At 46.4% G+C, this 21,816-nt stretch overlaps 1 protein-coding gene across 1 annotated transcript in view; it reads left to right on the forward strand.

The window, feature by feature from the left end:
• The first annotated feature begins 8,783 nt into the window (after positions 1–8,783).
• The window catches only part of LOC106748947 (T-lymphocyte activation antigen CD86-like), a 96,134-nt gene continuing 83,101 nt past the window's right edge, over positions 8,784–21,816 (forward strand). Inside the window, exons 1-2 of the mRNA XM_014627903.1 lie at positions 8,784–8,813; positions 13,015–15,639. Coding sequence (XP_014483389.1) covers positions 15,570–15,639 — 70 coding nt within the window. The 5' untranslated portion in view covers positions 8,784–8,813; positions 13,015–15,569. The remainder of the gene's footprint in view (positions 8,814–13,014; positions 15,640–21,816) is intronic.

Consider the following 21,816-nt stretch of genomic DNA (forward strand, 5'->3'; position numbering starts at 1 on the left):
GCGATTTCGAATCGCAATTTATGCGTCGCGTGCACGGCGCTGCGCGCTTACGTTCGCGTTTACGTTTTAACGATCGCGCCGAAACAAGAAGTGTCGATCAAATCCCCTCGTGGCAACCGCGCGAACGTAATCACGCACTCGTGGAACTTCGCCGTATCGCGCGTGTGAAAATTACTATAATCGAAAAGAGCCGACATAAAAAGGGCTGTGTAAGTGCCATATTTTCTGAAAATTATTTCTTCATTGGAAAGAACTTCATGCGCCGCGGAACCGATATACGTGCAAGCGGCTAACTATGAATATTTATATTTTACGCCGGTTAAATTATTTATAAGGTGGGGAGAACGAATGGAAAGTCTAAATAGCGCTTCGTTTCTCTTTCTTTCGGGTAAATAAGATATCGTCAGGAGAATAACTTCTCGCGCCAACTCTTTCTACGCCGTGCGCTCGCGATTGCAACAACTTTATCGCACCTGCGGTAACTCGACGTATCTGTGTCGCGTACGGAAAAATAATTCTTCCTCTCCGCCGAGAAACAACGTCGAGCAAGCGCGCTCTTCGCCATTAATAAATTTACTTAGCGAATAATCGAGAGGATCGAGCCTGTACCGTACTGTCTTCGGATATATACGGCGACCTTTGTATTCCCGGATCCGGCGTATATATTCGTGGTCGTGTACATAAAGGATCCTAGGGGAAAAAATTGAAACATTACTCACGCGGCACCATTGTTCTCCCCCTTTCGTGCGTCCCCACATGCAAATGGTAGAATTTTCCGTCTCCGCCGTGTATTTCACGTTGAATTTCATGCTGAAGCGCTCTCGATGTAGCTTATCTATTATCTGTGTCGAGAATCTCTCGCTCCGATAATGGGCCGTCTAGTGGCATTTGACTTCATCGACTTATCGGCGCAACACAATCATGATTTTCTATTTCTCGCGCTGTAAATGATTTTTCCAATCGAGTCACGATTAACTGAATAAACAGCTCATTAATAGTTCAAAAAGCGACGAAACATATTAGCTTTTGCTTCTAAAAGTTAAGTGACTTATTATGAATGTTTGTTAACTTTACTTTCCACAAATATGCAGATTGTTTTAAAACGGTTCTTCTTAACGAACAGGAAATCATTCTTTATTAGAAGCTTTATTTATGCCATCAGAATACTGATAAACTTTATCGTTTGTTCGAATTTTTAAAACTTAGCTACGTTTCTTTTTTTTTTTCCAAATCATAATTAAACAGAAATCCATTTTGCGATGTTCACACTACCTTGATTAATTAATTCCCCGGCATGCACAGTATGAAATCATTTTTGAGCAGCATGCGTAAGTTGCACGTTATATTTTCCGTTCGCGGCGGAAAAAGATAGATGGCCTACAAAATTGATCGCCGTGCGAAACGAAACTTCACGGTCGCGTAACACGCCGGTACTTGAGGTTCACGGGTTACGGAGTTCACGGCGGGCAGGAGGTAATCGACGATTAAACTTCGTACGTCGGCGGCAGTCCCGCCGCTCCCACGTTAGGGTTTAATTCGGTAATAATAACGTCGCCCGGGTCGGGGTCTCGAAAGTTAACGACGATGTTGCGACGCGCCTGCAAACGGAACGACGGCTCCGCCGCTCGCGTTTTAAAATTAATCGACCGACCGATGTTCATTGGAAACGACCAAACTTCCGGACAGCGTTCCGAGAGCTTTCGGGAGAATTCCCCGGAGAAGGATGAAGGTGATACGGAGAAACGGTGACGTGAAACGAGCGACCGAGCTGAATCGTTCAAATTTTCATCAACAACCGGGAACTGAGGAGGATGGTAGGGAGACAGATAGGAGGAAGGAGGGAGGGAGGGAGATCGTCGTACTTTCTGAAAGTTCGCTTTCGTTTCTTTCGTCCCGCGCGATTCTACCACGCCTGAAGAGCGTCAAGGAGCGCGCACGCAACGAATCTTCATGCTCTCGCGGCTATCGCGTTTCCCCTTCATAACACCACCGAGCATTTGTCTTCATTTCTTGCGCCACTCTAAGCGACGGTACGTAGTTATGATTTAAAGCTGTAGTTCCGCGGGGTGCGAAGGTGGTGAGGGAGAACCAACGGTGTAGACGCGAGTAAAGCGACCTTTCAACGCGACAACGACGACGTAGACGAGGACAAGAGCGGGAGGAAGAGGAGGAGGGCAAGTGGCAAACCGCTCACGTTACAGACGAATCGCGAAAGCCGATGTAACGCTCTCTCACGTGGAGTCTCGAGAAAGCCGGTCAACGGTAATTAGATTATCGCGTGACACGAAAAACTCGGCAAAAAACGGAGAAAATCTCCGAACGGGTGACCTCAGCCGTACATCGCGGCACTCGATGACGATAACCGCGGATTACGCGATTCTCTCATTCGACGTCGCGAACATGGGAGCGTCGTTTATCCGTGCGATCACCGCACGCGGAGATATTTCTCAGGATGTCCGGAATCGCGGGAGAACGCGCACACGATCAACCACGCTTCATCCCCCGCGTAGATCCTTATCCGATGGACGGTTTCCCGTCCCGGCGCGTTCGCTCGATACGTCTCTTATTCGCACGGATTGAGGCGCGAATTAACGGGGCTGTCTTGCGAGAATCGTCGCTCGACGAGTGTCTCCGGGATCTCGTCGCTGCTATCGTACGCCGCGAGCGCTGTTTACAACTTTCCAGTCACGACACGCCTTATTATCGTCCAGCCACGGTGATTCCGTGTGTGCCGCCTATCGCGCCGCTTCGCGGGAAAATAACAACCGGCACGTAACTCCGTGTGCATGACACCACGCCTGCTGGCACGCGGCCGTTAATAAATGCATCGTACGTAGGGTGCAACGAAGAGAGTTGAGCGTCGTTAAGTCGCGACTGACCTCCTCCCCTTTACGACGCGCAATCTACCGAGCGATCTTCGCAAGTGACGGTACACGGTTTTGCGGAATATAGAAGTATCGGCTGACGTCGGATTATCGGACTCAATGCGACGCGACGTCCTGAAGCATTGAAAGTAAAATCGGGTCAGTCAAAAAGTTCGACTCGATTGTTCGGTCAAACTTTTTTTTACCGCGTTCGGTGGAAACAAATTATTCGTCAACCGAATAATTGCTCTCGTCGCCGTATGATTCTTTGCCAATGTTCCGACAGTAAAACATTTTCAACATTGTTGCCCATATTACCTGTATGCGACGTCGTTTATTGAAAATCGAAGTGGGCTTTTTGCCTGATTCACTATATCCAACTTCATCAGGCAGACTCGTGTGGGCTCATAGTCTCTATTCTCATAGAAGTTATTTTCGTCCTAGCTTAAGCTTCCGGTCGATTCTAATTCTGAGCATCTACTTCTCCAACTAATAAATTTTATACCTTCGGATATCGGAATTTGCCGATATGTAGACTCGATAAAGTTGAAATAGAATATTTCAATTCGTATGCCAGATTTATGAAACGCGATAAAGTTCTTAATTTTCATTCGCTAATAAATGGCACTGAATAATTCAGTTCTATATTTTATCGTTAATCAAAACAGATTCTGCTCACGACGTGCTGATCATGTCATATCTGTTTATCGTATTACATATTAAATAGACTCTGCTACTCTATTGTATATTCACCTCATCGTAATAACAGAGTTATATCGCGACTTTATAACGCGACATATTCGAAAATGCATGCAAACGCGATGTTATAGCCGCAGATATTTTCGTGCGCGTAAACTACCGGACTTTCAACGCGAAAGCAATGCGACGCGACGAAGCGACTGAACGTTCGATCACACAGGAGAAAATGAATCTCCCGGGTGATGATGCGACTACTGCGAGATTACAAAACGGCGTATCCGGATATAGCGCCGAGGCGATAGCGAGCGAAATCGTCTTAGCGTAGGTAGGTTCCTCGTCAGCGATGGCGGACTTTTTTTGCGACTCGTCCTTAGCACCCCGACGATCCTGCGAGAAGTGCGGTACTTAACGTTGTATTAAAGGCCCGATAACATGATGCTCGAGGAAAGTTGTGACGCCATTAAGATAATCTCTCGCGGTGGTATTATGCGGTGCCGCAGAAGCAGAACGACAAGGGCCGCGGGGACGCAAGGGCGAAGTGGGAGGAAGGGGGAGAATATAATGAGAAGAAGCGAGAAAGGATAACGGCGAAGAGAGTCCGATTGCGAAGCGACCGACTCGAGAGGCTTGCGCGTAGAACGTAATTGGAAGTTAAAGTATAAAAAAAAAGAAGGGAGGGAGCGGAGTTTCTTCGGGCTTAATCTTGAAGCTTGTACCGCGCCGTATCCGCTTGATTTGATGTAGTATCTGCCGTTACCACGGTGATAAAAGCGGATGGGTACCGAGTATTGGGCATTAATGGTAAGAGGAAGATGTTCCTTTAAGGATTATATCGATCTTCTTTTATTATCTTGAAAACAGAGCGAATCGACAGGATACGCGGTCCAGTTGTACACGATCCGAGCTTTCAACTCGGATGCGGTTCTAATTTAAATCAGAAATTCCACCATTTGCGTAGTTGACCACGATCGTGTATCTCGCGATATCATTGTCCACGTTGATTTTCCACGGTAATATCGCGTGTTGATAGGTCGAGTTAACGAGCATTCTCTATTGTTAGTCGGTAAGAAGCACCTTAACTGGCAAATAAAAGAATTAACTTATCCGTCCGATGCCTCAATTTGTAGTAAGACGGCTGCGAAACAAACGGAGAAAGGAAAGGAGGATAATTGAATGGCTTGCGTGAGAAGTGATGTAGGTCGAGGAAAATCGAAGATTAAATTATATCCTTTGCAGTACAGCCCTTTACATACTTCCAGGTTCGCGCTAAGCGACCTGCGTCGCTTACGTAATTTTCAAACAGCGTATTCCCGCAAAAATTTCATGAGCCGAAGGAAAGAAGCCGAGTTTCTCCGGTGCGGTGATGGATTGATATAAAATTAGTCGTTCAAAAGTATCGCACGATGTATTAGAGTTCTAAAAACAAACGCCGGCGGCGTGATCCGAAGTTGTAATTGGAGTTAAGAGAAATCTTTACTCTCGCCGTAGATTTAATCTGTTGCTATAGAAAACACGAGCGCGATATCGTTGCTTTATCAAGCCGAGAAAATCTCATATCGGAAACTGTCCGCCGCAGAATGAATTATACGGCGCGGGGCTTGAAGATAATGAGAGAGGATACGCGAATCGAATAATCCGCGTGCGAAATCGATGCAATTAACACTTAAATGGCGTTTTCCGGTTATCGCGTCTGTTAGAAAGAAATTAGGGGCGGTTTCACGAGAGAGTTCAAGTCCAGCATATATATGTATATTAAGAGACATGATAGCGTCTCTTGCGCCAAGAGCACGCGCGAGGCGCCCGTGTATATTACGCGACGACACTAGTTGAGAAGTGGCCAGAAGTAATTTACAGTCAAACGAAAAGACGGTCTATTCGGGAGTTATTAATGACCACCAACCAAGTAAAATTTCTTTTCAACAAGATTATCGTGTGGCTAAATAAAAAGGGGACGCCAAGTGCAATCCTTTTTCCATGTTTCGAAAAATCACTGGAAGCGTGAGCTTTGGTGAGCTGAGATTATATCGGTACATCGTGTACAAACTGCGGCTGTGAAAACTGCAGGCGTCGATATTACAAACTGGCACTGCCATTAACTATCTATTCCGTGTCGGGGATTAATTAAATTCGCGAAAAGTTTCTGATTTTGTGAAGCGTTTCATATGTCCAAACTGGTGCGTAATAACGCCTCGGCAAAGTCGAGATAGTTAATTAGATATTTAAAACAGCGGTCAGAATATAATCCGAAATCAGACGAGCATTTTAACATGCAAACGCATTATTGTTTTGTACGTTTGTACGCTTGTTTGTGAAGTACTCTGTTAAAATCGTTACTACTTTCGTCAAAAGCGGTAATGTTATATACGTATGTTATATCGGCGCGATGCATTGTTCGGTATAATATGGAAATATCGTGCGCCACAATTGTGTACTTACAGTGTGGCAGTAAAATGTAATAAGCTCATTTATCGCATATAGGACATGTGCTCCGAGCGATGGTGTATGCATCGCATAAATTATTCTTACGTATAAAACGCCGTACATAGGGCGAGAAAGAGACCGAAAGAGAGGCTAGAGCGAGCAAGAGTGCCATACTCGCGCGATGTTACATACAGACGCTTAAGTAAAACGTGTTAATACTTCGGAGTAAATTGCTCTCGATCGGAAACGCGCATCGAATTATCAGCACAAAGGACAGATTAATAAACGGGTCAATAATTACGGGCGTAGATTCCGTATCGGCAGCTAACCTGCTGATTGCTAAACGTTTATTCTGCGCCAAGTATCGAATATCTACGCGAAGCGTTAACAATGGGGAGCGTCGATCAAAATGAAATCATAACGCGACTCCGATGCGATTTTAGAGTAAATTTTAAAAGCCGCCTGACGCGTTTAATCCGTTTATATTCGGACATCCGATTTATGATTTCATTTCCACTTGCGAGGTTACAGACATTTTTATCTCCACTTTTATAAAATTATTTCTCGAAACGATATCTGGTAAACGAATAATTCTCCCATTAGCGTTCATGGCGCGACGCACAAGAGACGGAATCGTCCGCCAACCTCGAGTACAATTATGAAAGGGATAAAAACGTTAATATCCAGATCAACTGATCTCCGGTCGGCAGCGATAAATCGAGGCTACCTCGTCGAGTCGACGACTCTCGATCTCAATTAGCGCGCGATCTTCGTTTTTCGAACGAAGCGCACAAAGGGCGTATTCACCGTCAAAAGAATATCGTGTTTCCAACGCATGCTGTTAATTACACGCGCACGTGAGTCCGAGCACCACCTTAACGGTTTGTTGTCCGTTGAAAATTAATTATTTCGCGCCAGGGGGAGCTAGTCGAGGCTGGTCGTTGAATGTATCGAAATACCTGCAGGACGGCAGGCTTAGCAGGCGGAAGGAAGGGCGAGAGGCGGCAAGGCGGGCAGGCAGGCAAGCAGGCAGGCAGGCAGGGTGAGTTGTCTGGGGGTGGCGTGTAGTTGACGCTTTATCGGAAGAGCGCTTTTGTTAGAAAGTCAATACCTGTGAAGAGACCTGGGCGCTCACTTCCTGATACGCTCGCGTTAAAGAGTACACTTTAGAGCACGCATAAAGCCCGTGTGATTTTTCTGGCGGAAATGCTCTCTTCGGGGAAAATCGCGCGAGCGTCCCGCGTCGTCTAAGACGACCGGTCGACGAGAAACGATCGTAAAAGTTGGCGCGCGTTCGGTCGATCTCTGGTCGCGAACGGTCGCATCGCGCTTTTTATCGTGATAATTTGTATAAAGAGAACGATGCTTAAATTAAAGCGGTTACGCAACACCGCGAGCGATTTCGTCATCGACGGTCTGTATACGACAGTTTATATCGGTTACCATCCCCATGGAATCAAGCGAATAAATCACAACTGTCAGCCACGAGATATTCGTCGCTGATGCATTATGTATTTTCCGTTGCCGATTCAATTTCGAAAAAAATATTCCGCCGGAGAGCCGCTCTAAGAGGGATTGTCCGTGTCTCGCGCGTCCGGACTTTCTCCTCCTCCGCCGTTTTCGCCGTGGTAATATCACCTATTCTGAATTTGCCATTGAAAGAGAGAGAGAGAGAGAAAGAGAGAGAGAGAGAGAGAGAGATTTGCTGTTTAAATTTTCGAATATCATCGCCGAGAACAACCGTGTTTTACGACGTAAATACATCCATTACTCATTTATCCGCAGCGTTGCGTGATTACATCGCGCTAGGATAAACCACATAGTTATCGGCCATTCGATTTTATGAAGTTTCAATTAGAGTAATTATCGGGTTTATGCCGTTTCCCTGTTGCCAAGTAACGACGTATTTTCAAACATTTACTCGGGACTCGCGGAGATTCGCTGGCGTAATTTTTGGAAGGAAAAAATAAATCACCAATAACCATGCATTATCTGGTGTTTTAATCGAAAGTTCAATTTTAATAACGCACTCATATCGCTCGCATCCTCTCGATGGACGATATTAACGCGCGCGTATTACTTTTATAATTAAACGAGCTGAAGATACCGCACGATAATCGTTCTGCGACGAGAATCAAACACATCTCTTAAGTGGCCAATAAAACTGCACCTCTCAGACCTCGTGATATTTACTTTTAATTACAATTTACCTCACGACTTCTCCGCTTTTATCGTCGAGGTCTCGCCGAGACCTCACGCTCTCGCTCACTTGCTTGCTCACTCTGAAAAAGTGCTTCGGGATGTCGTACGCGAAAGAGGCACCACTCCCCCTACCCGGCATTAAGCACTGTCGCCGTAGACGCTAATTTAAATACGACAAGAATTCCAGATTTCCTCGGCGGAGGGTGAGTGGAGCCACTTTACTACCTAATACATAGAGAATGCAGATACGTATCGGACAGTGCGACGAGGCAACGCGAAGGACAGACAGAGAGGGAATTGTTTTTGTCGTGGGGCAACGGAAGCTGACGGGGCCCCGGGGTGAGGGCAAGGGGAACAGGGAGTTGGGGGGTGCGAGAAAGAGAAAGAGACGACGGGGGATGAGAGCGAGAGAAGGGGAGGACGGAGGGTTGGTTAAGAGAGAACGGGGGTGGATTCGGCTACACAGCGCTACCGCGGCCGACCCGGGAAACTCGGACGGGGTTGGTCCGAAAGCTCTCTCAGTCGCGGACAAGCCGCCACGCAGTGATAACACCCTATATATCGCGGGGCGACGCTAAACCCGATTCGCGTCGCACACGACGATAGAATCCCAGTTACAATAACAGCGTAAGTTCGTTAGTGGAAGCATGGCCGTCTTTAATTAGAAAATCCGTTGACCGGATAACACGGAGGATCGCACTGTGCCGAACCGATGATCGATAACGACGACAAGGAGATCCACGTGGTGGATCGACGGTTTGTGTAACGTCCGAACTTCGCGCTCCGGATTTCCGTGATTTCACTCGTCGTCCATCTCGCTCCGTTGATCAGCTTTTTCCAGTGACGATTTTACGAGTTCCGAGGAGGGTGAGGAAAACGTCACGCAAGCGCCGAGTAATTAAGGACGTGTCGCGGTTTTCACGTTGTACCAAAGGGTTGCACCTCGTCACCGGGCACCTGCTAGCGCAGCTGCGTTCGCAACTAACGAGAATCCGCGCTGTTATTTCATTGCTCCGTTGTTACAACTCCCTGTCGGAAAGCCACTATTCCGTGCCACGTTATCGTCCGGTAATTACAGTACAAAAGTGAATGTTCTAGTAATAATTTCATTAGACTCGTATCTTTTTTCTTCCCATATATATATAAATATTTTTATATATCTATATAAAACTAATGGAAGGACGGTTTTTTTAAATTTTATAACTCAATTATGCAAACGTCACAAGTATTTAATATATATATATATATATATAAATTATTCCTCGATCATAAAAGATTTATCTTTTCGTTTGATTATATTTTTGAGGTGATAAATGTGGTTATAATTAAGTTGGCTATAGGATTAAATAATTTAACGTAAACCCCTTCCCCTTTCTTGCATTATTCGTAAAAACTGGAGCAGCGTCAGAGAATGTCAAAAATAAAACACCGTTTCGTTCAAAGGATCGGAAAAATGTGATAGTGACGAGGAGATAGCGGGGCGTGACGGATTCGCCCTAGACACATATGAAATTCCCTTTGAGTTGGTCGCGTTAACGATAGTGGCTCGGTTTTTGGCAACCGCACGGACGATTAGTTTCCGTTGACCGTGCGAAAAGGTAGTTACGAACTTTATGATTACGCGGCGCAAAGCGAATTGTTTCATTCGCCGATTACATGCAAGCTCGCAGACATAATTCGCGAAGTGTTAGAACGTGGGGCGGTTCGCGTGCAACGCTACCGCGTATCTCACCCTCAAGCTGATTTCATAACGACTGAGGAGTTTATCCACACGGCCTACTAGTGTTCCGCCAAATCTCGATGTTGCGTTAATATTGCAGACGCGGGAACCGCTTTCTTCGTTTAACTACGAGCCCCGGGGAAGCGCGGCGGTGCAAGCGGGCTTATTAATTCACGCGATGGCTGTGCCGAACGAGCCAAATGTACTTTCGCGAAATGCGAGAAGGTGAGAATGGAGTCGGTACACTTATCATCCGGCGGGGCGTTTGGGCTGCCTCCAATTTCTGGCAATTGCGGGCGTTGCGGATAAAAAGGGGGTCAACCAACGCGGAGTGCAATAGCACGGGGGCGCGACGAATGAAAAAAGATTTCGCGTTTAATCGCATCGCGCGACGCGCCCGCGACGGTCGTTAAATATTCATGACGACCGGCCGTGAGACTCGCAGGGCAGCTAAATTATTTATGATTCTTTTATGTCGTGACCGAGTATGATAACAAAGTGAAAGTTCCGCTGCAAATACAAGAGTGATGAAATATATTCGCGGAAGAAAAAAATTTGTATCGTTGGGGATTCTTTCTCTCGCGTCTTGCAAACGAGAGATGTCCGTTGGTTATCACATTTGCAATCAAGTTTATGAAAATGGACAAGATGTACTTATTGTTGCCTGAGCAAGTATTACCAATTATTCGACCAACCTCTCTCTCTCTTTCTTTCTTTCTCTCTCTTTCACACACACGCGTGCGCGTACTCGTCACTCATTTCTGCATGTCGAGTGGACCTTGACTCAAGACTCCATAAACTCTGTCTGTTTCCCTCTCTTTCTTCTATTTCTCTCTCTTTCTCCCTTTTTCTTTGCTTTCTTTTTCATAAGTACCTTGTCGAGCAGGCTTCAAAATAGAAAGGATATCCGATTTGAAAAGCAAGTTTACCGTTTGTAAAATCCGTGATTTTTTAAGTTTGTAAAATCCGTGAATTATATAGACGGTGATACAAAGCTCGATTCTCGTTTTATTCCCTTTGTACCGTCGCTCAATTAATATCCCTAATCTTTGTTTCAATTCCTCGTGACGGATTACGCAACTACTTGTTCGTAACCGACCTCGCGCTTGGCGACAACGACCTGGCTGAGTGCTGCTCAATCCGAGATTGGACACATTTCATCCGGCATATACGCTCCTTCGAGCAAGCGTCAGTCGCGAAGTCGCGTGTATCTTAACGGCCGGGAAGCCAGGAAGCTGCCACGTAACCGTCGAATTAGAGCGACGATGAAAGACCAATCCCCGGGTAATCGAACTACCTCTCGCTTCCGGTTAGGTCGCCCCGTACGAAACGTTATATTGCTTCATCTCTTGAGTTCGACAGAAATTCCCGTGCTGCGCTGGAGAAGTTGGCTTTTTCTTTTCCCCTTTAACGTCTTTAACGTCGAAACATCGTTCGTCAATTCGTCGTATTCTCCCTCCCTCTCCTCTCTATCTCTCTTGATCAGTCTTCTGTAACGGATGAATATATCGAGCCTCGTACAGCTACGATAATCCATTATCTCGATAAATAATACTTTGAATTAGTTAATTAATAATCAAATCTGTCGAGAAAGAGAGGGCGAGATAGGGCGGAGGGGCAGGAGAGAGCGAGAGTGAGAGCTATTGTTCGCTTGTTTCCGAAATTCACACGATACGACGGATCGACAGATGAAGCGTTAATTAACGCGTTTGCGCAGATACATTCGGAAGCGTAACGCGAGTGTTTGCGTTAGGTAATGCAAGTCTAATGCAAACGGTCATGCCTTTCACCGTTAGTTTAGTACGCTTTCTATACCTTCGGTCCCGTACACCAGCCGAATGTGCAGCCGAGCTATTTAAACTTTCGGTCAACGTAGAAGTAGTTAAAGTTGGGGAAATTCGGGAAACGCGTGTGTACTTTAATTAACACGCATATGTAGGAAGTTCCTTGGTTATTAAGCCGTGTCGTCTAGAAATTGGATATACGTATATCCGGCGACATCCCACAGCGCTATACATCCACACGCGTGTCCGCGTGTATTGCGCTCTCCTACTTCCTCGATTTCCTATGAAATATATACACGTGGAAATACATCCCGTGTTCCCAAGCCAACATCAACAAACCGGCCGGTAATTACCGTAAGCCTCTTCTTCCGCGGAGAATATTAACGGCGTTATATAGCGTTATTATAGCGGCTCGTATTTGCATTTTGTCCAAATTCGCGTTTCCAGTCTTCTCACGAGACGCGCGTCGTCGTTTTTAAAATGCACACTTATGAGGTGTGCATTTTGAAAACTCGAAAATTCCGAAAGGAAGGTCAGAGGATATAAAAGATTCCCTCTTTCTCTCTCGGTCAGATTTTAACCCAACTGCCCCACTTATCCGTGGGACGGAAAAAAGCTCAGGTGGGAGGGGGTGCGACTGATTGCCGGTGCGGTGCGAGGCGCAGTAAATCCTAAAATCCACCGAATTTCGAAGCCCCGAGGCATGTCGTAATCGAGTCACTCCGCGGTCAATCTTAAACTACCGAGTTATACGAGTGACTCTGCGGCACTCGCTCCGGCACTTTAATCCGGGGAACTTGAGAGTGCACCTGGTAGACGACGATGGTATATCTCTCCCCCGCTACGAACTTCGAGCTTGCGAGAGAGACGGGTGGCGCGGGCGGTCGGGCGAACGGGGGTGGTAGACCCAATTACATCTCGTTCGTGCAGAATTGGACGAATACATACAAGATGCTTAAGACGCCTTAACTACCTTGGGATTTGTACCCACATTCTAACTGTCGAGATTCGTTTATGTGTCCTACAGGCACTGGACTTTCGTCGGTTATTTGGATTTGCATCGATCCATAAATCCGTCTTCGCGACTGTGACGATTTTCGCGTTGCGGCCTCTCGTGTCATCGTCGAATCGTTCCTCGATTAAAATTTTTCTGCGCGCGCTTTTAATTCTCTGTTCTAATTAAAGAGGAAGAGAGACAGGATGGAATTTCACGGATTATATTGATATTGAGAAATAGAATGACTGACTCTATATAGCCAACTATTCAACGTTGAATCATATCGATTGAGGCTTTAACACGCGCGACTTCTTTCATGTGTTGCAGGAAGCCACGCCGTCTCAGAAGCTGCCTATTTCCGAGAACGATAATGTTGCACAACGGGACGTGGGCGGCGAACAAAGAAACTCAGTGAAATCGAAGATCCAGGATTAACTGGCGATTAATGTACATCACCACTTGGAATTAATGGAGCGCGGCCAACGAAAGGGGGGTACGCGATGACACGTCGCCAGCCGAAGACGGAGGCTCCTTGAGCCTGGATTAGACTGCCGCTTAAAAGCCGAGTACACTCTCGTCTCCTGAACCAAGATCGATCGAATCATCGGCGCACCTCGAAGGGGAACTGAATTTCGCGCACAAGAATCAGTTTCGCGCGGCACGCGCGGAAGAGGAAGAGAGAGAAAGCTATACTCCAATCACGCGCGCTGCTCACAAATCCGCGCAGGTGTCGGGGCATCACGATCCTACATGATAGCGGATCGACGGAGGAGGAGGAAGAAAAGGAAAATCGTGGAAAAGAAAACAGCTAGTTCGCCCTTAATTCCGAATGATCAAAGACTCGCCCGCTGCTGAGGACAGATTTATTCTGTGTCGCGCGGATATTTGAGAAGCTGGTTGTCGCGACGCCGAGGTTCCGTAAGCGATGTGTTTCCCGGTGAATTAAAGCGGCGTACCTCAGGCAACCAGTCGTTTCGGGACAATCGATAATGCCGGATCGTAAAACTCGTCGTAGAGCACACCGTGTGTCTGATAAATAATGCAATTCCGCTATCGGGAGGGTTAGTATCTCGGAGTGTGAAACGAACTGCTGGATCACCCTCGGAGCTAAAAGAGAAAGAGAGGGAGAGTTGTCGGAGAGCCTCGCGTGAGTTACGACGCGGACATCGTGGTGTGTGTGTCGACTTCATGAAATTGACCCGGAGTGGTTAAGCACCACGGCCGAAGAACTAGCAGCGGCCGAGGTGGAGGAGGAGCAGGAGGTTAACAGGTGCGTGTACCATCCGCGATAAGTGATCGTGCGTGCTGGACGAGTGCGCGAGAAAGTGTGGAATACTTCTTACTACGTATTTCTCGGCAGTTTCGATTTTCCACGGCGACATTGCCACCGATTGAAATAGTGTCGATTTCGGATCCGGCAAATATTTGTCGTGCGTCGAAATCGAGTAGTTTAACGCGGTTCGGAAACGTCGTCTCATCACGATTCAGAGCTCGCTCAACGCGGAAACGAAAAAAGGGACTCTCCATATTGACACGCGATATCAAACAGAGCTCGTACAAAAGGCCGGAGGATACGTGCACCGGAACGCATAAATCACGCATGCCGTACGTGCAATTAAGAAGTGAATCGGAGGACCGTAATTAACGTAGTAGCTAAGGTACGAAGACGTGCATACCCGGCAGTAATTAATTACTTTCAACGTGAGTTTAGAAAAGTCCCCGTTGGATCCTCCGGGGAGTCATTAAGTGGACTTGAAGAGTGGCACGTAACTCATGAATAGAAGCGTATAGCGAGTAAATTTCTAGGATAGTCCTAATTACTGGAGCGAGGAAGTTATATGAGCCTCGGCGCAGCTGCGAAGAATCGTTTCACGTTTGCACGAGAGTCCTTAAAATCGCAGAGATATACGAGCGAAAGAGACACGCCGACATTCGAAGGTACTCCAGAAAGAGAAAGGCAGAAAGAGGGAGGAAGGGAAAAAGAGTCAACCTTATTTTCGTGTTCAACTATTCCGAGCGAATCAGAACGAGGACGGTGCCGCTTCGTCAAACAGACGGTAATCGTTAACCTCATGCGTTATATAAATTCGTATGTGACGAATCGAATGTTCGCAAACGAGTTTCTCGCAGACTCCGATGATGTACCTATGGTGATGTCGTTTCGTAATTTGAACACCCGAGTATTGACGAGCGCGTAAAAATTAGGTTCATCAAGGTTTTCCGCGATAGAAGTGTCACGCAACATCGACAGATACGAACTCGTAAACAGAGGAAACTCAGAAACGACTGTTATCAAGACTATTGAGCGGAAACGCTGATAAAAACATACAAACACACGCAACGCGCGGACAGTCACGCCGTAAAAACAATCATTGGCCGTCAAAGTGTGACAGTCCTTGACGGGGACGACATTGAAGCAGCGACACGTGTAATGTAGCTCGTAGCTCTTCCCGGCTTTTCCACAAACAAAATGACATATAGAGAGTGAAATCTCGACGAAGGAAAATACATCATCTGTTTGTGTCGAATTGTATCTCATAACAGATATTCGGTCGTGAACTCTGTGCGCCAAGCCGTTGATTTTCGTAATCGTCAATAAAACAATAAACGACCAAGGGTCGACGATTATTACCGCGAGGCATGACGGACTTTATCGAAACTGATATGATGTGATGTATCGCGGGAACGAACGAGCGACGTTCACGATCGGCCACGAGAGAATGACGGTGACGTGTACGTACGCGGATGTTGTGCTGTGTCGGGATGCTGCAGTGAGTAACCGTCTATAAAAGCGACGAGAGTGCGGCAACGGGATCGTTTTCGTCGTCGTCAGCGGGAGGGTGAGAACAGAACCGCCCGACACCGCTCGCAGAGTCACCAGCATGAAGGATCATCGAGGAGGATGGTTGCGCGCCGTGCTGCCCCTGATAACGTTCCTCTCCCATCAGACGGGTGAGTGTAATCCTGCATGTTTATTATCGCGCCAGCTTTTTTCCGCCGGTGAGAGAAAATTTTCACCGACGATCGAGTTGCACAAGACTGTTACACGCGCGATATCGTTGATCGTAAATTTCATTTCGTGAAAATATAGATTCTCTTGCGATCGAGTTTTTCGTCATAAAAAAAGAGTATGGTCGCGATATTTCGGAAAAGAGACAGATTTGAAAATCTCAAACTTCTCTCCATATTTTTTAAAGAGAATGTGGAGACTTTCTCTCTGAAAGAAAAATAATTTTTGGAGAGCATATCGAAATCGTGAAATTTAGAGTCGACTGTAAGTCTCGCGATTGTTAATTTGTGCCCCCTGATAATGCTCTTTCAGCTGCGAGTTCCATCTTGAACCTACCAATTCTTCTTTTCACTTCTTTGTTTAGCCTTGTCATTGTCTCGAATCTAAATTTAAATCTCTATTGGTGCCTCTGCACACACAATTGCTACTTTGTTTTTCTTACTTTTTCAAACCTTTTGCATTTCCAAATTCTATTGATATTTCCAACGCTAATGAAAAGTTAAAAAAGGAACAATTGAAAGCTGAAAAACGAAGAATGTTGTTATTTTATTAAATGATTTGAGTAAAAATTGTGTTAAAATTGACGTAATTATGCGATTAATACATTTCGCAGATGATAATATTTTCTCTCGAGAATTTAGTTACAAAATAGTAATATATGGATAAAATAGTTATATGAAATGAATAAATAAATTAAATTAGTCCAATAAACAATATCGAGAATTGATTATATACGAAACGCTGGTCTAGAAATTTGGTCGAAAAGCGTCTAAATAAATCAACGTGTTCAATGATAACCTAGCGTACATATGTTATATTATCGAATATACTATTTTACCATTTTCTAATGGCCTTAAATAAACTTAAAGCGGTGCAACGACACTCTGTCGGTCACTCGGACAAAGAAGGAGGGTGTTGGTAAAGTGGGTCACATCGACGTGACGTATAGTAGGTTCACAACACACAAATACGCAGCCGCGGGCATGATTATATCGAAATATATATCACGAATAAAATACCGTAGGAGACCCAATATTTTTACGAAATATTACGATTTAATGAGGCGCGAGTAACTAAGCGGTTTTGTGGAATGTGACTTATTAATGAACTGACGCAAATTCCCCAAAGCGAAAAAGGAAAAGGGAAAGGGGATGACGTTATCTTTTTTTTATTCATTAGTGGGAAGTATAAGTTTTCACTATGGAATGCTTGCGGATGCCGATAATTAGCTTTCGTGTTTTTACGATACTTCGCGCAGCGATGAATTAACTCGTCGCGACCCAGAAAAATAATTAGCCCGCCGGACATTTGTACCCCTGGAATCGAGATTGCAACTATCCGGGACATTTTCGCGCTCCATCTCTCTTGAGGGAGAAAAAGAGAGAAAAAGTAGGAACAAAAGTGAGAGAGAAAGAGAGGAAGTAAAGAGGAAACGTAGAGGAAAAGTCACGTTGCCGTAACATTCCGCACGTAGATAAGACGAATTTCGGATGCGACTCGCCCACAATTACCACAAGATAGAGCCCCGTCCCAGTGGCGGTGTTCTTAAATATCTCACGGCTCACTATCGCGCGTTCGAGTTGATTTCTATGCAATGAATGGATTCATGAATAAAGCGCTTTTAGCCACAGATCGCTCGAGATCGTTTCGACGTAAGGCAGTCTGCCAATAATTTCAGGGCGAACTCTATCGACATTCCGAGTTATTCATAATTCGCTATATGTATTCTGAATTGCATTAAATCGAGAGAACTCGGCGGGAGCGACGGACGATTTCCACCGTTAAGCTCGACAATTTCAACTTGTTCTTCAACTTCGAACCATGTTTTTTTCCAGTTACGTCGAGCGGTTTTCAGGATCGCGGTTGAACGATGCGACGTATTTTTTTTCGCGAATAGTTTAACGAAGCTTCTTATTTTCAAGTATCAAACGATCCGTTATTTAGGACATCGCTCAAAGAAGATATCGATCGGGCGACGTGTCGAGCGTGTAAGCAGAAATTCACTCCTTCGTCATAAACACGCTTCGCCTCGCGAGCGAGTGAGCAAGCGAGCTGTGTATAAATTACCTGAAATTTCTCGCTACGTTCCAGAATGATAAATAATATGGGGCCATAATGTTACATGCACCGCCCGCTACCGATGTAAGGAAATTCCACGCTCCCGGTGTTTTACTGTTTCGCGAAATTGCGTTTTCAGTGAAAACTCCGCTACGGTTTACATCGACGCAAACTAATTCGTTACGCTATCGAAAACGCACGCACCACAGAAATTTGAAGCATGTTTCCGATCTTTATGAAAATCTACTCAAGCGGCTAAGTACATTCGTTATATGTTTCGAGTATCGATGGACTGATGATGAAACTAAGTATTGGGACAAATCGTCGAGTTCCGTGTGTAGAATTCGCGCAAAAACTTCCGCCGATAACTTTATACGCCTTACCCTCGCGATGTAAGTGGAAAAGTTTGCCATACGTGCCATGTAATACCGTGCGCGCGCGCGACGCCTGCGTTCGGCCCAGAAAAACTACAAAGTGAATTAGACATGCCCGGTAATTAACGCGTCTTCGCGTCCCTCTCCGTCCTGCCGGCTGTTAGCTTTGGGAGAATAAACATCGCCCGAATTAGCTGAACAAATTTCTCTCGTTCCCAGCGGCGTTGCTCCGCTCTTCCGGGTGACTTTCATCATGTCCCCGCCACTCCCGGGATCGAGGAATGGGGTGTCCGGAAATTCCATCGAGAAGCGAACTTTCTTACGAACGTCACGGAAAATTGAATTTTTAAGCGACAGGTCATTTGCGAGTAGCCGGCCGACTCTCTCTCTCTCTCTCTCTTCGTTGATTCGCCCGTGTATTTTCCGATTTCATCGCAACTTCTCCTCGCGTTCCGCTATTGAACGAAGGCTAATTACAACTGCGATATTCTGCTACGGACGAGTTTAAACGATCCGCGGGAAATACTGTCGCGATTCTGTATTTAACCCCGTGTTCCGTGCGCGGAAAAGTTTCGCCTTCATTTATTCGCGACCCATTGTCCCATTGTTAAAACCGAAACCGTTGAGATCATTGTTAAAAGCGTCGTAAAAAATAAATTATGGCGTTTCGGAATAAATTGGAATTTAAAAAATACCAATGTAATTAAAATTCAAAAGAGATACTGCTGTTGAAACGACGAGAAAAAGAGAGAGAGAGAGAGAGAAAGAAAGAGGAAGGTATAAAATTCATCGGGCGCTGAAATGAAAGGCGATAATTTATCGTAAAAAACACGAGATGTGGAGATAAACCGCTCTTTTATATTTTATCACGGTATTTGTATCAATCCTCGGACAATTATTTTCATTTCGCGGCTTCATAATTTACTTTAATCACCGCGACTATGGAACGTACGAAAGAGAAACAATGTTAAAGAAAGAAAGAAAGAGAGAGGGAGAGAGATTTCGCGAGTGAATACCATCGACCGAGCGCTACTCTGCGACGTCGCTCGGATTTCTTAACGGAACGATTCGCAAATACACTTGTACCGTAATATGTAAACACCGTGCTCGTCGATAGTCCGATATCTCTGGCGAGGTTGTGCCGTGAGAATTATAGATATCGGGCGGACGTGTAACATGTTTGCGGAATGCGGTTGATTGTAAGTCGAGAGCCCAATTTGCCGAACTCCGGTTCGTCGTGCGGAGGGAAGGAGCGGGACGCGCACGCGGGAGCCGCAAGAACACCGCGGGTTGTTCTATTGAAGTTGTAGCAATTCACGTTATTATATATCATCGAGTGTCTACCTACATACCCAGTTATACCCGCGTGTGAATTTACGCCGTGCACGCATCGCTTTTATACGGTAACGCGTCAAAATTAATTGCACGCGCGTTATTAAACTCGGCGCGAGTCGAGGCAGGGCGGCTTAATTTTCGCGCGCCTCCGTAAATATACCGTGCTTCCCCAGGGAGGGAAAGAAAGAGAGAGAAGGGGAGCCAAACTAAATACGAATCGGATGAGACGCCCGCACGCTTCACGACAATCGTGTTCCGTGGGTGGAAATAGCAGCCGTGTTTCATTATTTACGGCCGATCGATTTATTCAATGTTGCCGTGACCATCGGAATAACGCAAAATGTTGGAGGAGCGTCCAAAAGGCACTTAAGATTGGCTGAGGGAATGAAAGAGAATATCTCGAGGGTAGCTTTCGTCTTCCGTGGTAGAATCTCTCAGTCTCGCGTCGTTCGAGCGTGCTCATCGTAGTCACGTTTTCCCAATAACGACGGGGGAGGACGTTCTTAATTTCTTCCATTACCGGATACACGAGATAGATCCGCGGTAGATCGGGAACGGCTGTCCCCGGCCTATCGGCCTGTTATCTGTCCCACTTTATATCGCAGCGAACGCCGAAAAATTGAATTGCGGTGTAGCCGGTCGGCACGGACGAGCAGTAAATCGAAACTCCCTGCAGAGATCCCGGTACAATCGAACCAGACGAGAACCGGGTAGACCGTAAACCATTACTATTGGGCTTATCAAAGTGATTCACGTGACTGGCCGACGGCATTATGCAAATGAGCCGTAAAATTATCGTAGCCTTCAGGCATCGCCAGACAAGGGGATACCTGAACTTTCCATTATACGTGACAGAGCACGCTGCCGTCGCTGCTTGACTACAGCTCGTCGATATCCGCTTCAGAAGGCAAAGATTACACAATAATTCTCTTCAGTCGGATGTGATCGCGCGAGTCGAGTTAGTCTTTCGAATTGCGCTGTTTGCAGCCTCGTGACGGATACCGGCTAGAACGAGAGTGTCGTGTCTGAAAATCGGCGTCGCAATCACAGAGTCGGTCGCTCGCTGAACGCGAACTTTCAGCGCGGGAAACTTTCGCAGTGTAATTTGCCTAATTTAATTCGAGACTTAATAGCACGACGGGTAATACCCGCGAACGAGAGATTCGGCTTTCGGGATTTCATTCGAGGGTCGGAGAGAGGAGCATTAAGGGCTTGTTAACGAACGAAGGAGAATCCGAGTGCGTCTCTTGCTTTTTTTCCCCCCCTCCCCCCTTTCGTTATAATAGTCAGACGAAGATTAATGACACGGCCGGAGCGGCAGCCTTCGTTCGGCGCGCGCCTCTTAGCGACCTATCAATGTCTTCGTCCGACTTGGTTCGGGAACGCAGGAAACAGGAAGCGATCCTTCCAATGGCCGTCGCGAATGTGTCCGGCAAATTTATACCCGTGGACAGCTGCTGTAACGATCGCGCCCGCCTATATCACTTCCAGAACAGAAAAGGGTGTGCACGGCGGCCGCGAAGAGCAATGGCCCTAAAATTGGATCGGAGATCTCGAGACGCGACGCTGATCGAGATTGCGCGCTCACCGCGGCAGAAGGATTTCCTGTCATAAACAGGCCGAGCTGGCACGTACGAGTACTTACACCCTTAATACAGCCCCGGATAGACGACGAATGACGCTCGATTATCGTGCACCACGGCGATACGGGCCGAGCTCTCCGATAAGGAGTTTCGATGGGAGCCTTATTGGGGCCGCACGGAAAAAGGGAGGAGGAGGAGGTGAAGGGAAGAGCGTGTCTTAACGTGTCGAACGACACGCGTTTAATATCAATGCGGCGAAATTTGCGCCCGTCGAGCGTACGCGAGCGCCAAGTAATATCGCTGGTATAATTGATCGTTAAAGGCAAACTCAAAGGCCGCCGTGACTCGACCCGACGATAAATCCGCTCATTTGCAGTCGACACTCGCGCAAATTGCACTTCATTACAGTCCGATGATTCGGCGCGTTTGCGTGAATCGCATTACGACGATCTCGGGAGAACTCACGCGTGGCGTTTGCAGCGCCGCGAGGTCGCTCGAGGTATACCGTGCGACGCAGCGTGAACCGCAGCGTGCATTTAACAGCCGCGCGAGGGTAAATACGTGGAGCTGCGCTGTCGCAGCGACGACTGACGCGCCGTTTGCATTTTCGGATGAAGTTTTCTGGTCGGTTCGGCCGCGCTTAATTGCTAGGCGTGTCTCTCTCTCTCTCTCTCTCTCTCTTTCTACTTCTCTCACACAGACACACTCTCGTGGCAGTATTCGGCGCGTATCAACCCCTTCAGTGGCGAGTCTATTAATTAGAAGAAAG

This window comes from Dinoponera quadriceps, unplaced genomic scaffold, assembly GCF_001313825.1.
Source record: "Dinoponera quadriceps isolate SergipeBrazil2010 unplaced genomic scaffold, ASM131382v1 scaffold3271, whole genome shotgun sequence".
NCBI lineage: Eukaryota > Metazoa > Arthropoda > Insecta > Hymenoptera > Formicidae > Dinoponera > Dinoponera quadriceps.